General features: G+C 38.8%; 1 protein-coding gene across 1 annotated transcript in view; it reads right to left on the bottom strand.

Annotated features, from left to right (window-relative positions):
• The window catches only part of NBAS (NBAS subunit of NRZ tethering complex), a 188265-nt gene that overhangs the window by 152811 nt on the left and 12016 nt on the right, over positions 1-23438 (bottom strand). The window contains exons 9-16 of the mRNA XM_075086782.1: positions 23253-23351; positions 15338-15476; positions 14350-14415; positions 7613-7741; positions 4244-4307; positions 2606-2799; positions 1262-1519; positions 707-832 (exon numbers count right to left, since the gene is read on the bottom strand). Of these exons, the coding sequence (XP_074942883.1) occupies positions 707-832; positions 1262-1519; positions 2606-2799; positions 4244-4307; positions 7613-7741; positions 14350-14415; positions 15338-15476; positions 23253-23351 (1075 nt within the window). The remainder of the gene's footprint in view (positions 1-706; positions 833-1261; positions 1520-2605; positions 2800-4243; positions 4308-7612; positions 7742-14349; positions 14416-15337; positions 15477-23252; positions 23352-23438) is intronic.

Below are 23438 nucleotides of genomic sequence, written 5' to 3'. Positions count from 1 at the left end.
TGGTCTTATCTGCTGATCTTCAGTTGATACTACATAACACATGGAGAATAATACTTGTAAAAATCTTATTTTGACATTCAATTAATATCTGACTTGAAAAAAAAACAAAAATTAGATTATATTTCTCTTGATCTCTTGGAAGACTTTACCCAATAGCACCATTAGGTTGTGCATCTTTGACAACGCTCATCTGCTGAGTTTGCAAGTCTTTCTTCCAACGCAAAACACCCCACAATGGGTTCTACTGAAAAGCAGTGGTTACAGGTAGCAGAGTTAACTGCAAATTTTGTTATTCAAACTTTGCCATATAGCTACTGATACCAACTTCACCTTCCTATTTAATTTTCTAAAATACTTGGAAGTTATTTAAACACTTTATATTTCCAATTACTATTATTCATTTGCTAGGCAACAATCTACTGCTGCATGCAGGGGAAAGATTACACCAGAGAAAGCAAGTTGCTATTAAAAGAAATTAGAAGATACTTGAAAAGAAAGATTTCCATTAGCTTCCAAGGCTCTGGATCAGGCCTTCAGTAAAATTAACAAGATCACACTCTGACATGAAATAGAATTTGCTAGACAGCTCTCCAAACTGCCACCAATTTATGTTGTATAAATTGGAACACAATTGAGAATTCAATTTCTGTAAAGATAACACAGCCATTCTGATAAGAAAGCCTAAATGTCACAAAAACAAACCCACCAAATAGTCTTGAATTGAAGAGACGTTAACAGCCGACTTCCTCCACTGCCTTTGATATACAAGATCAGAATCAAGGCCATATGCTTGAGCCAAAGACAAAGCTTCCCCATACTCCTCATTATCAATCTAAAATGAAAACACATGAAAATGAAAATGAAAGTAATCCAATTTCTATATTAAACAATCAATTATTAATTCTGTGTATTGAAACAGGTAGAGGGATAATTACTGTGTGTATGCTTAAGCAGGTAGGAAAGATAACGGGTCAAGGTACAGATGAGTGAGACTCAGATGTGATGGACACCTCCAGAAAATCAGAGATACTTCCTCAAGAAGAAGCAGCTATTTAGGTAACCAGCACGACATCAGCACTCCCTGGAAACTCTAACAGCTACAAAATGGGCTGGTTTACCATCAGAACAATTGAAATGGCAGAGACAAAGTCCTGTCTAGAGTAATTGCAAAAATTAAGAAGTATCTGTTCTTTGTTAAGAGTGACTCACAGGCCTAAATAAAGCTGATTACGAGAGATATGACTTTTCCTTCTGTACTTACTTTTCTCTGGTACAGCTCCTCTGGAGTCGTGGATCTCAAACTGACAAGGCGGAAATTTTTTGTAATAGTACGTGGACGTTTCCGAGGAGGAGCAAATCGTTCCATTTCTGTCACAAAGTACAGGCCTTGCTTTAGGTAGCTGAAGTATCTGTCCTTAGCAGAAGCTTCATCATCTGACTCAGAGTCATCTTCTCCCTCATCTTCATCACCAGGCCTGCTCTCCAAGCGTAGTCTTTTTGGAACAAGCTTTATCTCGCACTGCACAGAAAAAAAATTTTACAGGTAGAATATGAAGCATCCACCTACTCCATCTCAACTAGTTTGGTGAGAACTGGGGTACATCTCCACTTCCAGTACTTCAACTTTCAGAATAAACATCCTTCCTCCCCTTCTCCTTTAAACCCTTTATTTCTCTGCTTGCTTAGTATATTCCACAAACCCTGACTCGATCTGACTCCTAGATATGAAGCTTCATCCCTTACCTCCTGAAGCAAGGGTGAAGGCTTCTTAATAGTAATCTACTATTAAACTACATGTCCTATACCACCCTGGACAATACAGAACTATGGAGACATCTTAGGACACTGTTATATAGCTTGCTGCAGTGTACAGCAATGTATTCAACTCTCAGCTATCCAAAGCAAGGTTTTCTGTATGCTGGTCACTGGCTAGATCTGATTTCCAGAATAAAACAAATCATTCCAAAACATACAAGCAAGCTTTGGTACGTACTGAGATATTCCGATAAATATTATTTTAGACTATTTTATACTAAAGACCTATTTCAGTGTAAGCCTTAGGAAGCAGTCATTTTCTTCATTTCAATGAAAATTCCTGGTTATCTTCTTACCCATAATTATCTTCTACTCCCTCTTGGAATCGTACTGAAAATCAACCAAGAAAGATCTCTTCTGTGGCTTGGTCTTGACTTAATGTGTTTCTCATTTCTCTTAAATATATTGCCCCTGTAAGGGTCATCTGTTTCAAAATGGAAGAGGCATGCTTGCACTATTCTTCAAATGCACTAACATACAAAGCAGTGAAAACTGTCGACAGATCCTGCAGCAAGATTCCTCTCATTAAGACTCAGCCTTCTAGGTAACTTTTAGAGAGTAGATGCAAAACTCCTAACAGTTAGGTTTTTATTAAGACAGTTGAATTGCAGCAAGTTCAGAATTTCCGTACAACATCTACCTAGAGATAGGGAACAAAATCACTTTTCCTGTCAGTAATAAATTTTTAAACCATACCACACACACACACAACACCCTTAGGATTACATATAGAAAAGCAAACAGTTTCTACTGCATTCCAAAAAGGTACCTGCCTGTGCACATTCCTCACCTCCAGACTTAGAAATCCTCCATCATGAGCTGAAGTGACCTGAGGAGAACTCTCAAACCATTCACATGATTTTCCCAGCAAGTTTCTTAACGTCTTGACTGATGACACAGTCAATGCACCAGAGCAGCGAGCCAGGATGACAGAATTATCTGCCCACCAATTTACATCTATCAACGGGTAATAGGATTCTTTATCTAAATTAAACAAATAAGAAAGCACCATACAAAGAAAGACAGCTTTGAACATCAGATAAGAACAGAAGTAACTTCAGTTATTAAAAGATTTCATCTGATGGCCCAATTTAACAAATATTATTGCATATGCATCCTTGGCTCACCACATATTTTAGACCAATTATACTTTAGTAAATCAGTTCTGCATTAACTAAAGCTGTTGAGGGGAAAAAACAATTTTTGTGTTAATTTCTTTTAACATTATTTGGTAAAAGAATTCATAGTGTTCAGATTTATTTACACAAAACATGAAAAATTTTAGGTATTTGATAAAGATCTGTTTCAATATTTCCCAGGTCATCCTTAAGCAAGTCTCCCTGGCTACGAATATAATACTAACAAAAATCAGAAAAGGTTACACTGTTTTTGAGGGCAAGTGACAACCATGAACAAGGTTTCTGAAACAGCCCAGAAGATGAGGTTAAGACTAAAAACAAAAAAGCAAGAGTCACCACAACTGAAGAGGGAAGCTGTGTTACTTCTAAGATTATTTTGATTACAGTAACTGGATGTTGGCACAAAATGTTCACCAGAGAGTTAGCTCAATTTGTTCACTACACTGTCATTTCCCACCTCTCTGATGAAAACCACCTTTCCCCAAACAGGACTGAGAAACAGATCAGCTTATCACCTTTCTGCCACTTCAGTGCTTAGTCAGCACCTGTGAAGGTCAGATGCATTAACCCAAAGACAGAATCACTGAGAAAAATAGTACAAAGAAATAGGGGGGGGGGGGGTGGGGGGTGGTGTAATAATACAGATGCAAGCAGTAGTGAATGGATCATGGAACAGCTATTGATCCCTGCACTCTTGGAAGAGCCATGCAATAACCAGGTGAAAAATAGCTGCACACAGTGGCTTCAATTTTGGGAAAAGAACAAAGACTGACATGAGGCAAAACCAGTCAGAAGAAACAAAGCCCATTTGTTTCAGAATTTTAACCTTATCTCTACAAAGTACATTAGCTTTCAATATTTATTAGACATTCGTAGAAAGAAAAGGTAAGTTCAGTTTTTTAGACTGTAGGCTCTAATAACATGTTACCTATGATATGATGTAGTGGCTTCTGATATAAGGTAAGACATCTGCTGATTATTCTTCATTCCAGAGTCATAATCACATGATTAATAAAAGTCCTGTACTAAAACAAGTATCTTCTTTTTTATGATTATGACTACAAAAGAATTACTAAGAGAGGATTTAAAAAAGAAAACAAACCCCACAAACCCACACCACTACTGTGACACTCATTTAGCTACGCCATGCTACAAATTCAAATCATACATACAATTTTGGCAACTATTCTAACTGAGATTTAAATAAGCCATTTCGGATCTTAGTATATTTGTGTAAGTACTTTTAACTACAAAGTGGTATAAAATAATGATCTAACTGAACCACGTACCTTTTATTTTCTTTCTTTTTTCACTAGAGAGTCTCCAGTCTGGGTTGATCTCATCATAACCTGGCTAAAACATAGAGGGCAAGAGGAATAAAGGATTATATGCAAGTCTTTGTAAACACAGACAAACTGTATTTACTTTGCTGCTTACCCACTCATTTTTCAATAAAAACACTCCTACATAAATTCAAACTTTTCCTGAACATAAAACATACAGCTGCTATGATGATACTGTACTCATCTCTAAACAGTTAAATTAAAACAAAAACATAGGAAAACAGACCACTGGATTCCTAAAACACCATATTAGAAAACAAGAATATAATCAGACCTGGCCTAGTCAGCATTAAATAGGTTTCTGAAATAAAGGCTCTCCAGCACTTGGAATCCCACCAAGTGTTTGTTTTTCAGGTCTATACATAGGACAGCAAGCATATAAAAGAAGCATCTCCAAAACAGTCCTCCTGTTTGCTCTGTGTACTGCTCCCGAGTACCAGCCCAGTACAGTGCAGTATGTATTTCCTCTGGTTATTTTCATAACTATAAAACCCCTTTCAAGACTAGTGCAGCAAGGGAACCAGCATCATTTTGATGATGCACTGCAGCATTTAGTATTAGTAAGCTGTCGCTGTGGGGTTTATTTGAACTTTATTTGGTAATGTTAGAATACATGAGAACTACACAACCACAGATGACAGTAATCCTACCCTAGCTGCAGGTAGATTATACAGTTCAGACAACCGAAGCAGTTTTGGGTCATACAAAGGTGATTTTCAGGCTTAGTTTTTTAGTAGAAAGAGAGGGGTCTACTAATTAAAAGTAAATGTGAGGCTAATTTAACTTAAATATATTTGGGTGGCAGTTAAGGAGGAATTGCACACATTATGAACTTGAATACCGATTTCACCTATAAAAATAATTCTGAAAACAGCCAAGTACTGTAATACTCCGTTATATCACCCTTACTAGATGATAAAGTCCTGAAAACTGCTTCAGTGTACATACCCATTACTGTTAAAAACAAAGGAAAAATATTCACTGTAAACATTGAGCAAAATCTGTATTTTCATAAAAACCTGAAATGTATGTTAAAAATATAGAGATATATATGGAAATGGATATAGATATGCATACATACACACACAACACTTCTGCCAAACACTGGAGCTGGATTTTTTGTTTGTTTTTTAAAAGTATTTTCCTAAATAAGCTTGGAACTACATTTCTGTGATGGTTTGACCCCAGCTTGTAGCAAAGCACCACACAGCCGCTTGCTAATTCCCCTCCCTAGTGGGAGAGGGGAAAGCGTAGGAAGAGCAAAAGCAAGAACAATCATAGGTCAAGACAAAGATAGTATATTAAGCAAAGGAAAATCAAATAAAAAAGAAAAACAAGCGATGCAAAGGCAATCATTCATCACCTCCCACAAGCAGACTGATGCCCCCCTAGTCTCTGAGCCATGCCTACCTACCCAAAACCTTCCCCACCCCGTTTCTATTGCTGAGCATGGTGTTATATGGCATGGAAAATCCCTTCAGTCAGCCAGGGCCAGCTGTCCAGGCTGCATCCTCTCCCAGGTTGTTGTGCACCCCCAAACTACTCACTGGGGGAGGACAGTGAGAAACAGAGAAGGCCCTGAAGCTGCACAGCACTGCTGAACAACAGCTAAAACACTGAGGTGTCATCAACACTGTTTTGGTCACAAAACCAAACCCACCCAGGCTTCTATGGAGAAAGTGAACTTCATTCCTGCCAGACCCTGTACAGCCTAACCAGATCTGACTGCTTACCTGTGAGAACCAAAACTTACACTACACAACAACGCAGCCACGTTGCCAAGTCCTGCAGTCACAACAGAAAGATAGCAGCACACCAATGGTGTTCAGGATGGCAACATATCATTGTCTCTGCAGGTGTTTATCGACTTCTCTTTCCTATAGTCAAAGTTTTTGGCCTATATTTTTTTCTGTAATTTTCCAGAAAACATTCATTTAACTTCATTGTTATTATGATACCCGAAGGAAGACATCTGCTTTCATTTTGTCCTCTTCCTCATTATAGAAACCTGTGCCTATATGTAATGTCAGGAAGTGGTTTTTTGTGGACCTTGTGCTGCCTACTGTGCAATGCATAGACCGAGGAAGAATTCCGGGCGGATGGGGGGTGCGGGGGACAGAAGCTGACTGTATTTCATATGAATACACAAACTTGAAGAATTTAAAACATTCGACAAAAACTGAAGGAAATATTTTTGTACTGGAATTTCTACAGGAATCAACACAGTGTACGAAGATTTACCTTGCAAAAGGAAATTACAGATAATCAGAAACTGCAAATATTTCCTGATAACATGTGAATTTATTAATCAGCACATGCACTAAAACATAACTGTTTACTACTAAGCAGCAAGTATTTAATTCTACAATAATTTTCTAATAAGGAACACACTTATGTACAATAAAACCATCTGAGATCAATACTGCGTAGGAAATATTGGTGGTAATTTGTGCCACCTATGTCTAGTGACCAAGGATCCCATTTGACCCTGTTTGGACATGATGTCAGTGCCCGTCTTGTAAGTTTAGAACACAACACATCATACATAAGTGAAAAGCCTTTCTATACCTTTTAGTCAAGAAACTGATGGAAATCAGAATACTTCACATACTAGTGTGCATCATTTCTGATTTGTCACTTTTCAAAATGCAGATATATTTTCCTTGTTAAAATAAATTGTTCTCTTTACCAAAAAAGTGTATTAGTTATTTGGACTTTTCTTTGAAAACTAATTAGTTTTCAATTCCCAGTGTTAAAATTCACACTAGTCACGTAAAGGTTTGCCAGTGTCTGGGAAATTCCTAACTTAAGTTCCCCTACTCAGTTTTGCAAAAAATTCCTGTAGAAAGCACGTGACTTACTAATACCAACCTGATAAACAGACTATTCTGGAGTGTTATCTGACAGAGGTAAGGTAAATTTTGAGGGAGGAATAGAAGAGCACATTAGACATCCAGCAGAATTTCATTTTAGCCATTGAAACAGAGTTATCCGTGTTGGCCTCCACTAATATTTTAACATTAGCATTTCAGTTTACCTCTATCAGTGCTACCCACTTGTCACCAAAAGGCCTCATGAAAAATTCCAACGCAACTGGTTCTTTTTCTTAATTTTTAAAGGTTAAGGGTTATAGTTAAAACACACAAAGACTATTGTGAAAGTAAATATAAGGCTTTTGAAAAATTTGGAGTTGACTGGAAAAATAATATGTAGCTAAAGCACAGTTATCTGAATTACTCTCATCTCCAAGGAGAACATAGCTCCAAAGGATTAAAACATATACTGCAAATTTCTAAACATCTACAAACTTCTTACCTGATCGGTTTGGTCCCATTCTCCTTGTTGTCTGAGAGATGGAATAGACCAGATTGTCAGTTTTCCTGAGAAATGAATGGCTGCCAGAAGAGCTCCATCAGGAGAAAGATTCATCTTGAAAACGCCATCCTGCCAAACATTATGTGAGTGAAGTGAAAAAAAAAAAACCCAAACAAACAAAATCCCCATACACATCAAAGCATAGCAAAGAGACCTCCCCAAAAAGGCCAAACTATATTTTTTCTATTTTAGGAAAAAAAAAATTATACAGTCTTCCATCCACAAAATTTAACATGTTTTAAATTTAAAAAAAAAAAGGCAAACAAAAAACCAACCTAACAGTCAGAATAAAGGTAAAATAGCAATTGCAGCATGGAAGAGTAAAGCAGCCTGTATACAGAACACTACGATAACACAAATCATTAGGAATGTCAGCTTCTGTATCATTGTTATACATCAAATACAATCTGAAAGTGTGGCAATCCTAGAAGGCCACAGGCAGGGATGGAGAGCTACTTGGAGGGAAAACTGCAGGTTGTTCTCAAATCATCAGTTCGGAGAAAACATTTGGCAACCACAGTTTTTCTACTGTCCTGCCTCTTAGGTCCACTCAAGGAAGACTGTTACCCAAACACAGCTTAGTGCAGGCCCATCCTCCCTTGGAGAAAACTTTTGGGTGACCATTATTATAATTAAAGGAAAAAAAAGAAAAAAAAAAAAAGAGAGGGGGTGGGGGAGTGGGATACAAGAAATACATAGATGAAGAGATCTCGGGAGGAGCACATTGTTCATTTCAGGACACTGAACCTGAACTTAAGAATCTCTTGGGTAACAATAGACTAAGCAACAATATAGCAAACATCAAATTAAGTCCATACAGATGAAATAATTCAACATCTGTAAGTAAACTTCATCAAGGCTAGAAAAATTCTCCTGGATTAAATTTTCCTTCAGCTCTGGATATCTTAGGAGGCAAAATGTACTTCAAACAAAATATTTCCTTACGGATCCATGAACTCCCTCACAAATACAAATGGATCTATACCCTATTTCCATGAGACAAAAGCCTTTAAATATATACCCAAATTTTGAAGTCAAACTTAGTGCCACTGGCAATGCATAAAAAGTTCTGAAAATACTATTTATGTTTATACCTCTCGTTCCCAACACAACTTCCATGTTTTCAGAAAGTTCATTAGGTTCTCAAGAGTCTAGTCTTCACTGAAAGACAGGAGGTACATTCCCAAAATTTCTACTTTTTATAAAATCCCATTTTATTAGTGCAGTTTGCTTTTAAAGACTTCCTAATAAAGACTCATGCTACAATGGTGTTAGAACTGTCCAAGTCTGCAGATAATCAATTTTTAAGGCAGCACCTCCCCTCTTGGAAAACACCCCAACATAAACGAAGCACGGAAAAGTTACTAGACATCCACACAATTAAGAAGGTTTAATGGAGTTTCTACAGCTCATTAGTGGTAGGTATCATTTGAAGATAACACTATTCTTTTAGTATTTGTGTATTCATTTGGGTTTATTATTTTATTTCTTAGGCTGTTTTAAGTTCCAGCTATGCCACAGAAACAACAATTGTCAAGTAATTTGCTCACTGTTGTACAGTGGTTTGCAGCTATTGAAAGCACTGCTTAAATCCAAGCTTAAAATGTGTTTTTAATAAAAAAGGAGAGCATTAAGGTTCATTTTTTAAACTAATTAAATTTTTCTAATATAAACAATTTTTAAGTATTCTCTGATTATATTCTTAAGCAGCTAGAATACTGCAATCTGTACTATATTTTGCCAAGGAATAGTACATGCCTACTAATGGCAAATGAACAAAAGACTGTTAAAGGACTTAGAAATGTATAGCAAAAACATATAACCCATTAAGATAAATGGTCAGTGGTACACATCGCAGATTTTAACAAGGGTTAAACATTTACTCAGTAATAATTCTGTGGCAGTTAAATTTAGATGTTGAGTGGCCATTAACACATTCACATTTACTACTCGAGCACTGTTATCTACAGAGGTTAATCAGTCCTTTGGCAAAGCAGACAATGCTGCCTCAGTAAACAGCCTGTCAACTTTAGGGAACTGCAGAAAAAGACACTGAAAACCTCAGCTGGCACCTCACATTTTATAAGTATCATTTAAGTTAGCAACGCTAAGAATCACATCCCAGTACAGCTAGTTCCAATACGCAAGCCATCTAGCTCCTGTGTCTGTCATACCTTAACACCACTGCCAATTTCACACTAAGAATATGAACTATTCCTCACATATTTAATCTCTGAAAATGGATTAAAACATTCAAGGATGAACAAAAAACTCTGCTTTTCTTTGTAAATTTAATACTGGCAAAGTGCAATGAAGCTAAAGTTTAGTACAGCTACACTCAGTACTAGCCTTCCAGTACAGAATCACAGAATGGCAGGGGTTGGAAGGGACCTCTGGAGATCATCTTGTCCAACCCCCCTGCTTGAGCAGGCACACCCAGAGCAGGGGGCACAGGAACGCGTCCAGGCAGGTTTTGAATGTCTCCAGGGAAGGAGACTCCACAGCCTCCCTGGGCAGCCTGTGCCACTGCTCTGGCACCCTCACAGGAAAGAAGTTTTTCCTCATATTGAGGTGGAACTTCTTGTGTTCCAACTTGTGCCCATTGACCCTTTTCCTGTCACTGGCTATTGAAAAGAGTCTAGTCCCATCGTCCTGACACCCACCCTTTAGGTATTTATAGGTATTGATGAAAGTCCCCCCTCAGTCTTCTCTTCTCCAGTCTAAACAAACCCAATTCTCTCAGCCTCTCCTCATAAGGGAGATGCTCCAGTCCCCTGAGCATCCTGGTAGCTCTCCACGGGACTTGCTCAAGCAGTTCCACGTCCCTCTTAAACTGGAGAGCCTCAAAACTGGACACAGTACTCCAAATGTGGCCTCACTAGGGCAGAGTAGAGGGCAAGGATAACCTCTCTTGAACTGCTGGCCACACTCCTTGTAATGCACCCCAGAATACTGTTGGCCTTCTTGGCCCCAAGGGCACGTTGCTGGCTCATGGTCAGCTTGCTGTCCACCAACACCCCCAGGTCCTTCTCAGCAGAGTCACTTTCCAGTAGTTCAGCCCCCAGCCTGTACTGGTGCATGGGGTTGCTCCTTCCCAGGGGCAGGACCTTGCCACTTGCTCTTGTTGAATTCCATGAGGTTCCCCTCGGCCCAGCTCTCCAGCCGGTACAGGTCTCGCTGGATGGCAGCACAGCCTTCCGGTGTATCAGCCACTCCTCCCAGCTTGGTGTCATCAGTGAACTTGCTGAGGTTACACTCTATCCCATCATCCAGGTCGTTGATGACTATGTTGAACAGGGCTGGACCCAGCACAGACCCCTGGGGAACACCACTAGTGACAGGCCTCCATCCAGACTCTGCTCCATTGATCACGACCCTCTGAGTTCTGTTGTTGAGCCTGTTCTCTGTCCACCTCACTGTCCACTCATCCAACCCACACTTCCTTAGCTTGCCTGTGAGGATGCTATGGGAGACAGTGTCGAATACCTTACTGAAGTCAAGATAGACAACATCCACAGCTCTCCCTTCATCGACCCAGCCAGTCATGCCATCATAGAAGGCTATCAGGTTGGTCAAGCATGATCTTCCCTTGGTGAATCCATGTTGACTACTTCTGAAAACCTTCTTGTCCTCTACATGTCTGGAGATGACCTCCAGAATGAACTGCTCCATCCCCTTGCTGGTGGTGGAGGTGGGGCTGACTGGCATGTAGTTTCCTGGGTCCTCCTTCTTGCCCTTTTGAAGATTGGGGTGACATTTGCTTTCCTCCAGTCCTCAGGCACCTCTCCTGTCCTCCGCTACCTTTCAAAGATGATGGAGAGTGGCTCAGCAAGAACATCCACTAGCTCCCTTAGCACTCGTAGGTGCATCCCATTGGGGCCCATGGATTTGTGAGGATCCAGTTTGCATAGATGATCTCTGATCCAATTCTCCTCAACTGATGCCAAGTCGTCTTTTCTCCATATTTGTCCTCTCCTCTCTGGGGGCTGAGATGCCTGAGGGCCAGCCTTAGCAGTAAAGACCAAGGCAAAGAAGGCATTCAGTAACTCTGCCTTCTCTGCATCCCGCATTGCCAGGGCCCCTTCCTTGTTCAGCAGTGGGCCCACTGTATCCCCAATCTTCCTTTTACTGCTGACGTATTTAAAGAAGCCCTTCTTGTTATCTTTGACATGCATTGCCAGATTTAATTCCAAGTGGGCCTTGGACTTCCCCATCACATCTCTGCACACCCTGGCAACATTCCTATATTCCTCCCAAGTGGCCAGTCCCTTTTTCCACACACTGTGAACCTCCCTCTTCCATTTGAGTTTCTCTAGAAGCTCTTTGATCATCCATGTGGGTGTCCAGACTCCACTGCCTGACTTCTTCATCCTGGGGGTGCACCGATCTTGAGCTCACAGGAAGTGGTCCTTGAATACTGTCCAGCTCTCTTGGACCCCTCTGCCTTCCAGAGCCCTAACCCACAGGATTCTTCCTGCTGGTCTTTGAAGAGGCCAAAGTTGGCCCTCTTGAAGTCCAAGGTTGTAACCGGACTCACCTGCTTCTACCTCGCAGTATCCTAAACTCAACCATCTCATGGTCACTGCAGCCAAGGCTACCCCCAGCTCTCACATCCTCAACCAGCCCTTCCTACTTTGTTAGGATAAGGTCAAGCAGCACATCTCGCCTTGTTGGCTCCTCCACCACTTGCATCAAAAAGTTGTCCTCAATGCTCTGCAGGAACCTTCTGGATTGTGCATGGCTTGCCATGTTGCTTTTCCAGAGAATATCAGGGTGGTTGAAGTCCCCCAGAAGGACCAGGACCTGCAATTGAAAGACTACTTCCAGATGTCTGTAGAAGGCTTCATCAACTTCCTCTTCTTGATCAGGTGACCTGTAGCAAACACCCACAACAGTGTCACCCATATTTGGCTGCCCCTTAATTTTTATCCACAAGCTCTCAACTTGTTCTCCTACTCCAAGGCACAGCTCAATGCATTCCAGTTGCTCCCTCACATAAACAGCAACTCCCCCACCTCACCTTGCTGGTCTGTCTTTCCTGAAAAGCCTGTAGCCATCCATAACCACATTCCAGTCATGTGAGCTATCCCACCATGCCTCTGATTGCAATGAGACCATGGCCCTGTGACCGCACACAGACCTCTGGTTCCTCCTGTTTATTCCCCATGCTGCGTGTGTTGGTGTACAGGCATTTCAGAAGGGTGCTTGAGCACACAGGTTTCCCAGAGGGGTGTACAAGGACCTGCTACAACTATGCAAACCCTTGAGGTGGTTGGTCTCCTGGTTGCCATCACATGAGGCCTCTAGAGCTCCTTTATCACTGCGCAGGTTGTCCTGTCTTATTGCCCCGTTGTGTGTGATGGCATTAGCATTGCCAGTTTGTGTCCCTCCCCCCAAATTCCTCAGTTTAAAGCCAAAAAGTTTACTGCAGCCTTCCCTTTTATAATTTCAGTGAAGGAAACAAAATCTCTCCCCATTCCACCTTTGACAGAGATACAAAAAGATTTGTTTTCCCTCCTTCCAATCAAGCATGCAACTCCTTTTAACCAGTCACCTAAACATCCCAAAAATATATTAAGGTAATTTCCAAAGTCCATATAACTTCCGATCAGCCGTTTTTCCTTTCAGGAGGACACAGTGAGGGTGGTAGACAGATTCTTTCCTATTCTTTCCTTGTAAAGCAAAAGAAGGGAAAACAAAATTTTTTTACAAGGAGGGAAAGCGGAATAAAAAAAGGAATCAAACAAGGCTATACACAACCAGTAAACGCGAGACAGGAGAAGGTAGTGCAGTCCTGCATGGGTAGCTCCTCAGGCATGTAGAAGAAAGCCATGAGCACTGTGTACAAAGCCTTAGCAATATAGAAAGCACACACCTACACCTCAGCATGACACTCAAGATTGAACATTCGCTCATTCTTGGGAGAGGAGAATACAAGACCTATACCCATCATTTTTAAAAAACAACTTGATTCTGACCAGCAGTCTCATTAGGTTCACATGTGTCCTGGTAGTAGTTTGACCCACAATAAACCTTTGAAGCTACTTAGCAAAACATTTCCATAGTCTCTCATAACAGACTGTAAAAATTAAGTCTTTGTGTCTGCCCTATTTAAGCAATGAATGATTAGTTTGAATCCACTCATTTTTTCTTCTCCACAGTGTATGCAAGTTTTGGGCTGTAAGGTGATGTTTTCTAGTGGGAGTGGGGTAGTGAAGAAGGCTGGGTCTTGGAGTTCCTCTTATTCCTCTCTCAGGTGTATACTTGAGAAACATCATCACAATCTACTCCCTTCTTGTAGAATATATAACACACCTAACATGCTATGATCATTGCATTCATTAACAAATAAGCTAGGTGGCTTTTCACATGTTCCTTTTTGAATACGAGTTTACATTTAATATTGAACTCTATGTCTCTAGACCTGTTCCTGTCAGTATGCTGAAAACCCAAGATTCAAGCTTCAGCATATGAACTAATTGGATTTTTAAGAAAGCCAAATAAATGGCAAGGTACTCTATTTAATGCTGAAAGCTTATTATTTTTGATAAGTTTTATAGAAATGTTAGTTCTTAAGTTGCATAAATTAAAAACTACTTTCAGTCAAATTCTCAGGCAGTCATTAATGGACAATTATATTAGCAAAACACATTTGAGGTAGACCTAGACCTTAATACCTGTTCTGTTCCCCGCCTGCTGTAAAGTCTTATATTCATAATCCTTAATAATCCTCTTCTCTGTGCCTGCAAGAATAGAAGCATACCATACAATGAAAGACAGTCACCAAAAACTAAGTCATACCTAAAGTACTAAAACAACTCTGCAGGATTCTTTAAACTTCCCTAAGACTGCCTATTTTAAAATAATACAAGGATAATAAGACACAGTTTGTATAATTTTGCCCATTTTGTTAGGTACGTACCATGCCACAGAAAAGCACTACCCATTTGCAATGAAATTAACAGTTCACTTTTAATACGAAGCAATACCTATATAAAAGTAAACATTGGAATTTATCCTAGTATACTATAAATTGATTTCAGCATATCCACATGGTAGTTGTTACCAAATCAAACATTAACTTGTTCTAGAAGCAAAAGAAATCAAGAGTCAGACTTAAACTGAAACATTTCTCAGGTGTGTTGCCTATTGTTATGAAGTAATAGAAAGACAAAAATAACTGGAATTTTTCCACAAAGACAAGTAACATATTTCAGTATACAATTAAGGAGTTTTTATACTTCCATACAACCTTTTTTGTTGTTGCTTCTCATCAGTTCGGGGTTTTGGTTTGGTTTTTTGTTATTTGTTAGGGGGTTGTTTTCTTGTTGTTTTGTTTTTGGTTTGGGTTTGCTTGTGATTTTTATTTTGGGGGGGGGGTTTGTGTTTTCATTTTGGGGGTTTTTTTGGTGGTTTTTGTTTGTTTTTAAGCCACAGGTGCTAATCAAAAACTTAAAAGTTCAAATCATACTACAGAAAACAAAAAACAGACAGAAGCTGGGGGGCAGCAGGGAAATGACTTACTAGAAGTTCACAGCGTAGCTTACAAAATAGCAAAACACTGCATTAAATTCTTCTTTCAAAAAGCGATTCATATTGAACTTCCAAGTTAGATCATTCTACCAGGGACAATATTCACCCAATAAAATGAGGAAACATACTTACTGTTCTAATGTCATCTTCGTAACTAGTGACCTGTTTATAATGGGGAGAGCCTGACAGAACTCTCCAAGCAGATATCCCACAACCAGTTGCTTTAGATACTCCATCTTCATCTGTTTCACAGCCTCCTACAAGTAGAAGTCTGTAGAATATATAAAGGCATATTATGGTTTCATATGCTGCCACATAAACATTTAAGTGTCTTAAGTCAGTACTATAGCAGTTTGCTTGCAGTAACAAAAAGATTAAGATAACTAACAGCCCCAATAAGCTTTAAACTTGAGAGTGTTTATTCAGAGACAAAAAGACTTAAATATTACATGACTAACAGTTGTTATTTGTGGCATTTATCCATATCCATTCTCATCTGTAGCTTTCCAAATAAGACATAATTCCAACATTTAAAAGAAAATATCTGGCTATCATTTCAGTTTCTCCCATACCCTCAAAGAACGATAACAATTTCATAACCATTAGCATATAAAAAGTTCTGGTCATTCTGTTTAAGTGTTAGGTTACCATTTACTCAGATGTGGTACAAAAGCTACTTCACTTTTACTGAGGAACAGAATGAGTCAAGGTTTTTCAATTTTGTTTTCTAAAGCCGCTCTATAAATGTGCATGCAATAATTTTGTTACAGTAGATAACATTTTAAAAGCTTTGAGGGAATTCTTACATTCTAGTGGTAATCAGCAATAAGTATATCAAAATGTTTTCCTTGAAGCCCCTTCACCTTTTAACAATTAGCCATTTCACCAATTAACAAGCAGTTTTATATTTAACTGATGATTACTTTGATGAAAACTTTGAGAATACATTTGTTTAGAAGCATCATTTTAGTGAACAACCCATCAAAAAGTTAAGTTTCTGCAAAAAAGGCACAGATGGGAAGAGCCAGAAGTTCAGCCCTTATCAATTTTCAAAGCCTGCATTACTCTTGAAATGCTCTACCACCTAGTGGCTGATGCTCATATAGCACACTCAGCTGTGATCTGAGTGCATTTCAAAGCATTTCCTGCTAGAGTCAACTGAAAGGAACAAAAAAAAAAAAAAAAATTCCTTCCACTTTTAATCCTCTTTAAGAGGTCAGTAAAACTCATTTAACATTCCCAGGTCTCACGCTATGCACAAACGTACAGCAAGATGACTTCTACCATAGATGCTTACAGTCTGTCGAGGCTCTTAAGAGTTTCAGTTATTTTATGGTATACAGAGTTACCTAAGACAGCAAAGCAGAAATCACTTTCACCATTTGCCACAACAGCAATAGAAGCCCCTCAGTCCACCATCATAATTAACAGGAAAATGTGTAATTTTTCATTGTTCTTATGATCAGAAAGTGAAGCAGAGCACAGCTAAGAGGAATTACCTGTCCCTTAAGGAAGGGCTGTTTAACTTTAGAATATGTAAAGTTTCTGACTGAGAATCCATGACACAGTGGTTTCTTGCTATAGTGTACCAAGAAGAAACCATGTTATCATTTAAGGAGCAAGCAAATTCTTATCAGAGTCAAGGAAATTTAGCATGAGTAGCACAGATCATATTTCAGACTCCTTAAAACCGGTAATCTGAATAGCGTGTGGAAGCAAATATACTTCTTGAGTAATTAGCATACTTTTCTGGTAGCAATAAAATTCACCTATCATCGCTTTCCCATAGATACTTAGCAAAGCAATTGGGTTATGAAGATGACAACAATTAGCAAAGGATGATATTAGACAATCTGCAAGAGAATTCCAACAGACCAACAAGAGAGGACTGTACTCCAGCATTATCTAGATCATGGAAGAAACTTTACCATAAATACTACTTTTTAAACAGAGAATACAACTGCTGCTCAGCAAGCACAGCAATCCCAGTGTTAAAATACCAAAAGAACTCCCACGGTGCACACCTCTTTTCTGAACAAGCTCGTAATACAAGACTGCATTAAGCCTTTTATGGGACAAACTTTACATCTTAAATGAACCTGAGTTGCTTCACATTTTAACAGTTACCAATCAACACCATTTGGTTTTGATACTGCTTGTTCACTCCAGTCATTTGGTTGGATAGTTCTCAAGCAAATATTTGAACAGGAACTCTGAGAAACTTACCAAGACACCACTTTAACCTAAAATACTAGTAAGAGCACTTTGCTCTGCAAGTCACACTAAGCAGGAGCTTGATCTGAGGTGGTCTCTGGTACCAGGACTCTCAAAGACTAGGGGGTTGGTTAAAAATAACAATAATGGAAAGGCAGACATTGAAAACCAGAATATTTAAGCAATCCCATACTCAAGCCACTGAGGAAATCAGAAGCAACAAGCAGAACATAGCAAGTTGAATTTCATTCAACTTTGGGACATCAACAAATGCTAGAAACTACTTGAACAGTTTGTTATTCTTTCATGAAGAAAGTGACTTAAACCAAGGAAGGCTTGGAGAGAACATCATCAATCCTTCAGGAGCATGAAAAACAGTAACAGGTGAGGTACAACCACCAATAAACACCACAGTTCTCAGAACTACACAAAATAATTTAATACCAAATTCTCTGCTGATTACTGGGGAAAGGTGCACTTGGGAAGAGAAAAATTCACAGATTAAACATCATACACTTAATAATCCATTTGTATGTTTCCCTTTTGCATATTTATTATTTTCCTTCTCCTGACAGTTCCATTCTGCAACTTTCCTCTGTCTACAATTGTTCTATCTAAGAAGCTTGACATGCTGCCACTGACTGAAGAACCCAAGAGCTGCCCTCAAGTCATACAAAAGCCATCTTTTAGACATGCTACATAATTCTTCTGCGGAACTTCACTTAAAAACAAGGAAATGACAAGTTTTCAAATACCCTGCAGCACACACCTCTACCAAACAAAGGAACTTTCAGCAGAGACATAGCATGCCACATCAAATTCCTTGTAAGACCTCAAATAGGTTTTAGAGCAAAATACTTATCTACCCTGTTGTACAAGATGCAGTTTATGTCCATTTTAGCTAGTCAAGAATAAACATGTTAGAGTCCTCACATCTGAGCACACAGTCCAATATCAGTGAACATGAAATCAAATCCTAAAACTCGGCAAAATGTTGGCAAGGTCAATCGTTACGCATAGTGATGAATTTCCTAACTTTTTCTAGCACAGAAAGCAAGTTTCACATGTGTCTCATTCGCAGCCTGACCATGAGGAAGCTTTAAAAAAAAATTTAAAAAAAAAAAATCAATAAACAAGAACTTAATGAAATCAGTACAACACAGCTAGCATTTCCTAATAACCAAGAGACAGCAGGCATAAGCTTGCGGAAGATTAGTTTATCTATAGTCTTGTCCATCCATAGGCACCTAAATTCTTCTATAAGCTCCAGCTTCCATTGCAACATGCCACTGAATTAAAAGTTCCAACAGCAGCAGTGACTAGAACTCAATTACAATTGACCACACCGTGCCAGAGGTGACTAAGAGACAAATAGTAGCACAAAGACCAGGAGAAGAATTGTCAATAATAGTGACAGCAGTAGCTCCAAAACTGCCTGAACAAGCTCTCAAAAACTCCATCAAGATAAATCTTTTCGAAGAAATTTTGGAAAAACTGTCACAAACAGCGTAACATATTTATAATTCAGAAGTATCTTTTAGGATAAATGAAACTCAATGACAGCTGGAATGAAGATGTCATATCAGTTTAGATGCACACAAAACACACAACCTCAAGACAAAAAGCCTTCTCCCCGGACTGCAGGGAAATTCATCATGGTAGCACATTCTTAAAATGTTAAAAAGCTTTTCAGAGAGCAAAATGCAACAGCAGGGACAGAAATTATTAAGATGAATAACACAACTAGCATCAAAAGAAAATGAAAGATACTCCTGAGAACCTCAGCAAAGATCTGGCCTTGTTTACCTATTGTTTTTTCAGGACTAGACAGGATATGACTCCAGACTAACAAGTTGACAGGCAGACTGGGAACACCAACAGGAGAGGTTTTTGTCCTGTTTACTAATTTTTTTTTAAGTTAGTCTCAGACTGAATAAGACGATACCATGCCAATACTTCTTTTTTTTTGTCCCAGGATCATGAAAAACTACTTTTCCTGGCCAAATATTTGGATTCTTAAATCACACCGTATCAGCTGTAGCTTTATGTCACTCTGGATGGGTCACAAAGCAATGTTAATATCTGACACTTAATAGTAACTCCCTAAAAGGGAAAGTTTTGTCTATCATGCCATTATGGACATCAAGATCAATGCAACATACTTCAGTACTTAATGTTAAAGTCTTAACTAATTCTTATTCTTGCATGTGTTTTCTTCACAGAGCACAGCTAGCACGCAGAAGTTTCTGGGCTCCATTTCTAGATCGTCTTAATCTTCTGCATACTTCTGGGATCATCAAAGGACTCCTGGGAAACCTCTGAGGAACATAACTTCATGATGCCTGCCATTGCCAGCCAGAGTAGCTAGCAAGCTCTAGAAGCTTTTTAACAAGGTCTGCCAGCTGTTTCTGATCAAAAGGTGCTTTGAGCTTTTGTTCCAGCTGACTCCTAATGACCAAGGGTCAGGAACCTTTTCAACAAGTCCTAGAAAAAGGCCTGTGTAAGTGCCAGGCCTAGAGCACAGCCAATAGATGCAGCATTTTGCAGAAAACCATGGCCAGAAACTCTCTCTGTACATGTTCTCACCAATTGTCATCATGTGCTGCCAGGCTCAATCCCCAGAACCCACTGGAGCAGCTACGCCAGAACATCAGAGGCCTTGACTCACACTACGCTCCTGAGGGAAGATAGAGATGTGCATGTCTTGGACTGCAAGGACATGGCTCCAAGCAACCTGCTCTACTTGACCCTGCTGTGAAGGGGAACAGATTAGATGATCTCCAGAGGTTCCTCCAGTCTCAAAAACGTGGCTGCCCTTGCAGTACCCTCAACTGTACTCTATTTCAAAGGTTTCTACAAAGTTGGGCTGAAGATAGCTAGCATAACACAAGTCTCAAGAACAGCAAGTACAGTTGAGACATCCAAGAAAAACTTGAGGCTTCTACCAATTCTTCATTCATCACTTTTGGTACAACAAGCAAATTCCAACTGAATCTAAAACCCTTCATCTCCTACAGCCATCACGCATTTTCGGCTCTAATATCAAACATTTTCTGTAGCGATTGCAGATAACCCTGAAGAGATTCAGCTCCTGCATAAGATGCTCAAAATAAGCAACGTGTTGAATCTTCCTTTAGAGCTTACAGAGAGCTCACACTGAAGCAGATATTTAAGTTTTATCAACTAAAGTGCACCATAAATTCCATCATAGATGAAAGCTGAATCACATGCGAACACCAGCATTAGGCATCTAATTTAAGGTATATAACACTTCAACAGCAATAAACTTGTTATTAGACTTCTTCCCAAAGCTATTGTTTCAAGTTTTCCTACAGATTCAGATACATTCCCTACTGAAATATTCTCTCTGGCATTATCATACATCTAGTTGAAAAAATTGAGTGTATTAAGTTCTAATGAGCTATTTAATTGCACTGTAATAGGTAATGAGCAAATACATAACAATATAGAGCGCAATAAGTCAAGGCTGACAAGCAGTGGAAATAGACCAGTAAACCTTCACCATCTGAAACTGAAATGCAAGAAATCACAAAGTGACAAAGTTGAACATATGTTCAGTGATCAAAGTTCACGTTCTTGAAAATGAAAGCTTTGAAGTGTTCATATGTATCTACAATTTTCTTTAATGCACAGTTTAAGAAAACTGCCTCCCTTCAACTCCTGGGTTTGGCGGTTTGGTTTTTTTTTTATAAAAAGACAATTTCAGTAAGAGACTCTGCTCATGAATTTAGAGTTATCTAATGTCAAATTTAGAAGTTTTCTACCACCGCGTAAATTCAAAACAGAAAAGAGTCGCCTACATGAAGGGCAAAACATCAGTTCTTTCTGCTTTCCATCCAATTGTGCATTCTTTCAAGTACCAATTTTTCAACTTTACTGAGCAAGTCAACTGACTGCACAGAGCAGGAGATACTATGATCACAAGGGACTCTACCTGACTATTCTGCTTTTCTTGGAACAAGTCAGAATATTCTACAGTAAAAACAAGTAATTCCTGAATGTGTATGCCACACACATTACACAAACCTATTGCTTCAGCAGCAGATACAACCACATCTTTTCATGTGAGCAAAGGGCATTTCACTCCCTAGAAACTATGTAATACAGGCAATAAAAATCAACAGCAAATTACGCCAACCATAAGCTTCCATAAAAATTAACTTTAATTACTAATATTCTGAATAAACTGTTCTAAGCACAAATCCAGCATTGTTTCCTGCTCTTTTACTTCACACTAATACCAACTTTTAAAAACATTAACTAAGATCTTACAAGAATAGTAGGAAAATCAAAGCCATTACTTCTCTTGGATGTGGGAGGGGAAAAAAAAAAAAAAAAAAAAAACACAAAACTTGAAATTCTTGCCTCCCCCCCCCCCCACGCCACTTCAAACCTCTATGGCAACATGTTACCATCAGCACACACAAAGTGACATCCATACTATTTGGTTGACAACTATGCCAGCTGATTTCCTATATATTTTCTTGTTAAGGGTTCATCCATTATAAGAGTGTAACAGTTATGACATCATTTGCTCAGAAACACACCAAAAATGAAAAGCAAGCACATCTATTATAATTGTCAGACTAATTTTTTTACCATATTTTTAATATTAAGCAATACTCTTTGCAACACTCACTGCTATAATCAATCTACTTCCTAATATTAGGAGCAGAAAAGAAAATGTTGGAAACAAGTGTCAAGAACCATGAACCCCTGACTGATCAAAGGGAAGAATGAATAGGTTCTGTTGTCTGATCAGATAGCACTACCCAAGCTCCGTAACCCACACCTACTACCTCAAAACTCTAGATTTAGCATAGCGAGTGTTAATTGTGTGGAATTACTAGATACAAACTACATAGAAAAGAAACCATTACCTTTGAGAAATTAATTTTGAGTATAAGCTAGAAGACCATTACTTCTCATTAATAACCATTCTTTTCCTGAGATAGATAGGACAGATCACTTAACATTGAAAAATGAGAACAAGTTTTTAACCAGTGAGTTTCTTCTGGTATTCGATAGCCAAGTCTAATTTTGATTTTTAACAATACAGCGATGTAGCATATTGTGCTGACAAATGCAATCCTAGTGGATCTAATAGAAGAAAAATATCTAGAAGGAAGTTTAGTTCCTGCAACTGAAGACAAATAACAAGTAAGTTTCTGAGTTTACCTTGTTATATAACAAGTAGATCTTAAAAAGGCCAACACATTTTAACATAAGTACTGGCTAACCAGGACCCATTCCAACTACATTTGGTTCAAGAGCAGTCAGTCAAATAGCACATCTTTTAAGTCTGGTACCTGTACCCAACATGTTACTAATAGAGAATACACATCACAAGGCAACTCCAAATACCAAAGCCTGACAGTCCCAGTCAGAACACTAGGCAAAACAGACTAGCCAACAAGTCAGCAATCAAATCCAGACGGGGGGCGAACCACAAAAACACTACACAGCAGCCCTGACCCCCATCAAATTCAGAAACATCTTTTGAAACTATTCCTGGTGTTCTTAAAAAAAAAAAAAAAAAAAACACACACCAAGAAAAGTTGCTTATGCAAGGTACTTATACAGTAAAGGACACAACTTGCTTTTCATTATTCGATTAGTAAAGTGAGATCACCAGCTAGTGCTTCTTTCACAGGTACAATGATATATGACTTGTTATTACTGATTCACCAAACACCAACATTAAAATAGATTTTTTTTTTTCCTCCCCCTCCTTATGCAACACAGGTTAATGTTTGTTTTGCCACTTTTATTCATTACCATATTATTGGCAGGTAACAAACGGAACACTTACCTGTGACCAGGATGATAAATGACAGTAGTTATTCCATAGGCGTAATGGCTGCTGAAGTTGAAACTATGACTTTCTTGAAAGCTTTGATTTGTTCCAACACTAAGTACAGGGAATAGAAATACATGTTATTTCAGATTTATTTTCTTTAAAGGGTGGAAAGAATTCCTTTGAAGTCCACAGTGCTTT

This window comes from Phalacrocorax aristotelis, chromosome 3 (genome assembly GCF_949628215.1).
Source record: "Phalacrocorax aristotelis chromosome 3, bGulAri2.1, whole genome shotgun sequence".
Taxonomy (NCBI): domain Eukaryota; kingdom Metazoa; phylum Chordata; class Aves; order Suliformes; family Phalacrocoracidae; genus Phalacrocorax; species Phalacrocorax aristotelis.
This window is presented reverse-complemented; position numbering and strand designations above follow the sequence as displayed.